Source organism: Furipterus horrens, unplaced genomic scaffold (assembly GCF_987537825.1).
Source record: "Furipterus horrens unplaced genomic scaffold, mFurHor1.1.pri manual_scaffold_11, whole genome shotgun sequence".
Classification (NCBI taxonomy): Eukaryota; Metazoa; Chordata; class Mammalia; order Chiroptera; family Furipteridae; genus Furipterus; species Furipterus horrens.
This window is the reverse complement of record NW_028327181.1, coordinates 17,500,807-17,508,764: the sequence shown is the minus strand read 5'-3', so window position 1 is coordinate 17,508,764 and position 7,958 is coordinate 17,500,807. Positions and strand designations below refer to the sequence as shown.

The 7,958-nt window shown below is 46.6% G+C and overlaps 1 protein-coding gene across 1 annotated transcript; it reads left to right on the top strand.

The window, feature by feature from the left end:
* Positions 1-815: 815 nt before the first annotated feature.
* PRAME (PRAME nuclear receptor transcriptional regulator) lies at positions 816-7,225 on the top strand. Its single transcript, XM_090292515.1, has 4 exons — positions 816-849; positions 4,265-4,583; positions 4,980-5,570; positions 6,649-7,225. The coding sequence occupies exons 1-4, from the start codon at positions 816-818 to the stop codon at positions 7,223-7,225; spliced, it is 1,521 nt and encodes a 506-aa protein (XP_090148641.1).
* The last annotated feature ends 733 nt before the right edge of the window (positions 7,226-7,958 follow it).

Genomic DNA, 7,958 nt, shown 5'->3' with positions numbered 1-7,958 from the left:
AGGGTCCATGTTCCCAAAGCCGTGGTTACATTCAGAAACTCTACTTGGGGTACAGGAGCAGGGCTGACATCAGACCCCACAGACTTGACTCATGTTTGGTGCCAAGCAGGTTTTGGTCTCACTTCCCCATGAGCTTGGACTAGTGGTGTAAGGGATCCTCCTTGAAAGAAAGCAACAGCAGTGCACAGCTTGTCCTCTGGCCACAACCCAAGGAGGTCAGGGAGGCCTTGGAGCTGGAGAATGGGGCTGGATGATGGCTGGCCTCATACATTGGGAGTATCAGGCAGCACACAGGTGCTGTTGGTATTAGAATGCCTAGTCGTAACCCCCAGTGTTGCTTCTGATCTGGTTCTTCAGGGGAGGAAATAACATTTACCTCCAGGGAGGGAGGAACATTGAATCTCTTCCCTGCTCTCACCCATCACCTTCGGTTTAAGAGATTCAGCTAGTTTCCTTCTTAACCGCTACCCTTTTAAGTTTTCAAGTTATCCAGATCAAAGTCTTTGAATTTCCCCAAGCAAAACAAATTTTACTTTCTCCTGGACAATTCCCTTGGCCACATTACAAACTTGCAGCCCCTGCCTTCTCCTGGCCAACTGCTAGTTGTAATTTTGTCTCGACCTCCTCCAGGGAAGCCTTGATCCTCAAAATCTGTTGTACCTCTATTCCTCGTTGAATGGGCACACAATTTGCAATTTTAGGTAACAAAGTGTAAATGAGTATTTGATATTCAAGAAGTTTGTTTTTTCTTTTCCTTTTGGGATGATACCACGGCCCACCTACGGCTGCCTTAACTAGAACCTTTCAGAATATTCATGTGGCCCAGACGCTCCCAACTCCATTTACAGGCTGGTCTCATTTTCTTTTTCTTTTCCTTTCACAAATGGACATAGTTAGTTGTATGGAGAGTGAAAAACCCAATCAGGGTTAACTGGGTGGAGATCTAGTAATAAGGTTTTGCTTTCAGTTAGAAGTTGAAATTTCAGCTAGGACTTCAAAAGGAAGGTGTATCCGGAAAGGACAATAATTGTTCCTGAGGAAGCAGAGGAGGGACCAGAAGCTAGAGCACCAGAGTCACTGTGGAGGTCTGAGCTGAGGGCTCCGTGCACCATGCCATGCCCACTCGGGTGAGTCAGGAGCTTCAGGTGATCTCCAAGGACCTGCAGGCCAAGGTCACACAGAGAGTTGTCTTTTTTTTCCTTACAAATAAACAGGCTCTGCTTTTGCCTCAAAATGCAGTTTTGTCTTGATCCCAAACGTATTTTGATTTCTTGTTCTGGTGCATTCCATTTTATAGTGTTTATAATGCAGGTTTTCCCTGTTATCTGGAAGTAGAACATTCCTACAAAACTTCTTGTAGGCTGAAATGGCAAATCCTCTTGGGATTTCTTTCAGTTAGCGAAAACAGGTACTAAGGTAGGACTTTCATAGAAGCAAAGTGATGTGACATGAATTTTTGGGACATGGAAGATCATACCTGTGTTTCTTAACAAGCAGATTAAAGAAAAAACAAAACATCAAACTCATTGGAAATTTTTTATGACATTTAAAATATTTAGTTTGTGACAAGCTCATTTATGTTTTTGTAATTTTATTAGCTAATTCGAGCTTTTTTAAAGTATATTTTGTTGATTATACTGCTACAGTTGTCCCATTTTTTTCTCATTGCTCCCCTCCACCTAGTACCCATCTTCCCTCCAGCAGCCACCCCCCGACCCCCGCCTTAGTTCATGGCCATGGGTCTTGCATGTAAATTCTTTGGCTTCTCTATTTTCTATATTATTATTAACTTCCCCCTGTCTATTTTGTACCAACCAATTATGCTTCTTAGTCCCTGCACCATTTCCCCATTTCTCCCTCTTCCCCCTTTCAGCTGATAACCCTCCAAATGATCCCTGTACCTATGATTCTCTTCCTACTCTGGATGTTTGCTTGGTTGGTTTGTATTTTTTTAGGTTCTGCTGTTGATAGTTCTGAGTTGTCATTTTAATGTCCATAGTTTTTATCTTTTTCTTAAATAAGTCCCTTTAACATTTCATATAATAAGGGCTTGGTGATTATGCACTCCTTTAGCTTTACCTTGTCTGGGAAGCAACTTTATCTGCCCTTCCATTCTATCCAGCTTTGCTGGATAGAGTAATCTTGGTTAGGTCCTTTTCATCACTTTGAATACTTCTTGCCAGTCCCTTCTTGCCTGCAAAGATTCTTTTGAAAATCAGCTAATAGTCTTATAGGAACTCCTTTGTAGGTAACTCTGCTTTTCTCTTGCTGCTTTTAAGATATCTTTATCTTTAACCTTTGGCATTTTAATTATGATATGTTTTGGTGTGGTCCTGTTTGTGTCCAACTTGTTTGGGACTCTTTGTGCTTCCTGGACTTGTATGTCTGTTTCCTTCACCAAATTAGGAAAGTTTTCCTTCGTTATTTTTCACATAAGTTTTCAGTTTCTTGCTCCTCCTCTTCTCCTTGTGGCACCCCTATGATTCAGATGTTTGCACATTTAAAGTTGTCCCAGAGGTTCCTAAGGCTCTCCTCCTTTTTTTGAATTCTTATTTCTTCATTCTGTAGTGGTTGACTGTTTCTTCCTTATGTTCCGGATTGTTGATTTGAACCCTGGCTTCCTTCCCCTCACCATTGGCTTCGTGTGGATTTTCCTTCGTTTCACTTAATGTTGCCTTCACTTCTTTCCTTATGTGTTTGTCATGCTTAATCTTGGCAAATCTGTGAGTATAGTTATTCCCAATGTTTTGAACTCTGTGTCTGTGAGGTTGGCTATCTCCTCTTCGCTTAGTTCTCCCAATGGAACCTTGATCTGTTCCCCCCTTTGGGCCATACTTCTCTGCCTCCTCATTCTGACAGTCTCCTGTCTTTTCCTTTGTCTTAGGTAGAACTGTCCCACCTGTTACATTGTAAGGGGCAGAGCCTTAGGTATTTGTCAGTGGGGGATGACCCGTTTCACCATGTTGTGGCACTGTATGTGAGGGAGGGGTCAGAGAGGGCACAATGCTACTTGCTCAGCATTTGCCCCTTTAACAGGCACTTCTCCCACTTCCCGTGTGATACTGTCACCTCTCTAGCTGTTGACCTGGTTGTGGTTCCCAGAGTGGGTGGGTCTGTGGATGTTCTAGGACCATGGGTCCCTGTGAACAAGTGGACTTTGCTGAGAGACTAGCAGTTTCTGTCACCGCCCCAACCCCCACTGGTTTTCACAGTCAGAAGCAATGAGGCTTTTATTTTCCCCAGTGCTGGGAACGTGAGCTGTGCAGTCAGGTCTGGGGCTGGGGCTAGGGTCGCTCCCCATGTGTCCCTCCCAACTTTTATAATGTGTGGCTGCTGCCGCCGCCGCCACCACCACCACACCATGTCCTCTCCGCTCTGTCTCTGCCCCTCCTACCTGTCTGGACAAGTATTGCTTCTTTATATCTTTCTTTTGGTGGACTTCCATGCAGTTCAGTTTTCTGGTAGTTCTGGTTGTATAGTTTTGAGGTAGTTGTATTTCTTCTTATTGTTATGGAAGGTGGTGAAGCATGTCTACCTATGCCTCCATCTTAGCTGGAAGTTCTAAAGCTTTTTCTTAAAGTAAAAACAAAAACAAAGAGCTTAGAAAAGATTTTATAGTTCCTTTTTAGGCGGAGGCTTTTTTCTGTTTGTGAGCTCTTTGTTCCCGTGAACAAAGTAGTAATTCTAATATTCATAGAAGGGATACAATAAAATGTTCATCTTTGGGTTAATGTATATTTTTCTCATCTCTAGCTTTCACATGTTATATAATACTGTTATGCTGCTTTTATAGTTTCTCATTCAAAATGTTTTAAATGACATAATGGTACCCATTGTGTGGTTGTTCCTTAATCTTTCCCATCTGGATTATTTGTTGGAGCCTGGAAAGAAGCTCTGCTGGACCACGTGGTGCTCCTTATTCCAGTTGTTGTCAGTCCTTGAATGATAATCAGAAACTTTTCTCTCTGAAAAGCGTGTGATCAGCTCTCAGGCTTCTCAGTACTCAGTTTGCAGCAGAATTAAATGCAGCCAGTGGGTAGATGTGGGGAGGGGCCAGTGGTCATCTTGCCCCTCCTTGGTACCTTGAGAGATGCTTGCCCTGCCACCAGCAAAGGCAGAGCTATGGCTTTGTGGCACCTGAGCAGCAAATGGAATCGGGGTAAACTGAGGACTGCCTTACTGTGCCTCTGAAGGGTGGAGGGACAGTGGGGTTGCTCATTCTCAGTCTAACAAGGATGTCTTGCTCCCTGGATGTCTTCCCATAATCTGTTTCAGAGCAGATTCATCAGGATGAGCCTCCCAACCCCATGCAGACTCCTGGAACTGGCTTGTCAGAGCCTGGTAAGGGATGAGGCCTTGGCCATCAGTGCTGTGGAGTTCCTGCCTGCAGAGGTCTTCCCACCTCTGTTCATGGCAGCCTTCGCTGGGAAGCACAACAAAGTCCTGAAGGTGATGGTGCAGTCTTGGCCCTTCCCCTGCCTCCCTCTGGGGGGCCTGATGAAGGGTGAGCAGCTTCAGCGAGAGACCTTCCAGGCTGTGATTGATGGACTCGATGCCCTGCTTGCCGAGGAGGTTCGCCCCAGGTGAGGGGGATTCAGTCCAGTAGGGCCCTGGGGATCTGAGCAGGTACAGCTGGGATCAGGTACAGTACAGGGCCATAGGGAGAGCTAGAGGCTTCTGATGGCATCAGGATGCTCAGGGAGGCCTTGGGACCATTGCTGGGGTCATTCTGGGAATACGCTTCTGGCTGTATAGGGTTGATTAAGATGCAGAGGCTACCAAAGGAGCACGTGCACTTAAAGGTACCAGAAATGGGAAGCAGAAGGGATCCCAGTAGTGCAAGGAGAAGCTGATATCTGGGATCTGGAGTAAAAGTGCAGTCGCATCTGGTCCAGGTGCCCAGATTCCTTGACTCATGGTCAGGGCTTTATTCCCTATTATCTTATTGTATCTTAGTCTATCTCCAATTTTCTCTGCAGGAGATGGAAGCTTCAGGTGCTGAATTTACAGGATGCTCACCACGAGTTCTGGACCGTATGGTCAGGAACCAAAGCCTCTACGTGCTCACTGTTGAAGCCAGAGGCAGCCCATCCTATTGGGAAGAAGCAAAAAACGGACAATTCAGTAGCCGGGTCCTTGACCCCTGTGGAGGTGTTCATAGACCTCTGCCTCAGGGAAAGTCACCCTGATGAGTCCATCAGGTATCTTATTAAGAAAGTCACTCAGAGAAGAGGTTTACTGCACCTTTGCTGTAAGAAGCTGAAGATTTTTGTGGTGTCGTCACAAAACATGAATATCCTCAAGATGGTGCAGCTCGACTCTGTCCAGGATTTGGAAGTAAATTGTACCTGGAGGCCATCAGCTCTGAAGAAGTTCATTCCTCAGCTGAGCCAGATGGGGAGTCTGCGCAGGTTCCTTCTCTCCCACATCCTCCTGTCTTCTCACATCACCCAGGTGCAGGAGGAGTGTCTTCGCCAGCTCACTTCTCAGTTCCTCAGCCTGCACCACCTCCAGGAGCTCTGTTTAGACTCTCTCGCCTTCATTGAAGGCCGCCTGGACCAGGTGCTCAGGTGAGAGATGGCAAGGATTCTCTGCACACCAGACCAAGCCCTTTTCATTTTAGTCAACAATAATGGTATCTCCTGTGCGCCATCTGTCAACAGTGCCAGGGTGTATGAGTCACTAGATGGTCCACACAGTCAGTGTCTTGTTCACTGCTCTGTCCCCTTGCATGTTGTCACGTAGCCCCCCGAAGGCTGGAGGTATGAATTAGGATGCATGCTATTGAAGAGACTCCTTGGTAGGAATCTATATAATGGGGGCTTCAGGCCAGGTGAGGGTAGCTTAGGGAATTCCCTTAGGAAGTGATGTCTAAGGGAAGATGATGGAAAAGAACTAAGTGAGGATGGCAGTGATAAAGGGAAAGCCCAACAGAGGTGAGGTTTCAGATGTTATGCTCCATAGTTAGCAGTTTGTCAGTAGGAGCTTCTCACTTCGAACCTGCTTCTAGTTGTCTGTCTGCTGAGAGTTGCTTTAGGCTCCAGCTAAGGGACTGGGAAATTCAGGATTCGGGAGTGAGGAATTATAAAAGGGGATAGATGATTTGTGGACGATGCAGTGATATGTTAGTCCCTGCAGGCTGGCAGCCCCCTGCCCAGATTAATCTTTTCTGCACACCTGCCAGTAACCTCATCAGGCTCAGAGATAAGGGGGACAGGGGTTCAAGCTGGGGCTAGAGGGAAGCCCAAGTTGAATGCATGTTGGATCATGCCTCCCAATACTAAAATTCACTGGTTCCCTCCTGCTTGAGACATTGGGTCAGGCTCCTTTCTGAGCACCTCCCATCTTTACCTCCATTCATACTCACTACACCTACATGTGTGTGTATGTGTGGGGGGATGATATCCTGTTTTGACACAGAGCAAAGGTGTGGGAGAGATTTCATTCACTTGATTAAGTCACACAGCAAATAAGTGATGGAAAAAGGACTCCACTCAAACTTGCACTGATTGAATGCCTCTTTTTACCACGCAGCATCTTGGGGGTTTTGGTGAAATGAGCCTCTCTTCCCTTAAGGCCTGGGTAATCTCCACCTCTCTGTGCCCAACAGCTCCATCTCCCAGAACTAACTGCTGTGTCTCTCCCCAGGTGCCTGCAGACCCCCTTGGAGGCCCTGTCAATCACTAACTGTTCGCTTACAGACAGTGACTTTGCATATCTGTCCCAGAACCTGAACGTCAGTCAGCTGAAAAGCCTGAGTCTCAGAGGGCTACAGATGACCAGTACGAGTTCTGGGCCCCTCAAAGTTCTGATAGAGAGAGCCTCTGCCACCCTCCAGGACCTAGACTTGGATGAGTGTGGGATCCTGGACTCTGAGTTCATTTATATTTTTCCTGCCCTGAGCAACTGTTTACAGCTCACGACCCTCAGCTTCTGTGAAAACGCCATCTCTGTGCCTACCCTGGAGGACTTGCTGCGCCAAACCATCAGGCTGAGCAAGCTGAACCACGTGCTGTATGCTGCCCCGCTGGAAAGTTACAGTGAATTGACTGGCACCGTCCACCTGGGCAGACTTGCCCAGGTGCACGCCACGCTGAGGCAGATGTTGGAGGAGTTGGGGCGGCCTGACATGGTCTGGGTCAGTGCTAGTCCCTGTCCTTGTTGTGGTGATAGAACCTTCTATGACCCAAGTCCCATTCTGTGTCCCTGTTACATGGCTTTCTAGCTGGCTGCACATATCATAGGCTTTATTCTGTGCACTTGGACACTGAAGCCCAGACATAAGTGCATCTTAAAGTAATACAGCAGCCACAGTTTCAGACAACTACTCAGTTTTGGGGGGAAATTTTGACATGGGGAGTTGGTTTCTTTGGGGAGATGTGTTCTATAGAGTTAGAAATACAATTCTGAATATTTAGAGGAAGATTCAGGCTTGCAAGATAGATGTGGGAGTTACTGTTGTTTGGTTGTAAAGAGAGAGAAATAAAGGGAACCTCAATGTTAACCATCTGGTGTCCTCTATGACATGTTATCCTGACTCTCCAGTTTAAACCTTGGGAATCTTCAGTCACTGATCAAATAAGTCATGAGCATCCATGATACTCAGACACTCTAGACTGGATGAGGTTGGGCCCCAGGAGTTTACATCATCTTTCATCATTTCCTATTTGGCTCTTCTTTCTGGTGCATCTGTTCCCTCCTCACTTATCTCTGTGACTGTTCAGTCAGTCAGTGCATACAAGTTGCATCCGCAGGGCCTGGAACATACTAAGTGGCCTGTAGTAAGCACCATCGAAGTAAAAGTTCTCAGGGTCCTTGCTAAGTTGCCCAGGCCCTAGACTCGAACACTCCTCCCCATTGGGACCGGAGCTTCCATCCCTGGCCTTTGGCTGCTCCAGATAGGGCTTCACCGTGCACAAGTCAGGCCCCCAGTACTGAAAGGGATGTCTACCCTGCCA

Coding starts and splice junctions, on each gene's coding strand:
- PRAME (XM_090292515.1), top strand. CDS start 816: ATGTGGCCCAGACGCTCCCAACTCCATTTACAGG. Junction 850..4,264: donor CTCCCAACTCCATTTACAGG/CTGGTCTCATTT, acceptor TGTCTTCCCATA/ATCTGTTTCAGAGCAGATTC. Junction 5,571..6,648: donor CGCCTGGACCAGGTGCTCAG/GTGAGAGATGGC, acceptor GTCTCTCCCCAG/GTGCCTGCAGACCCCCTTGG.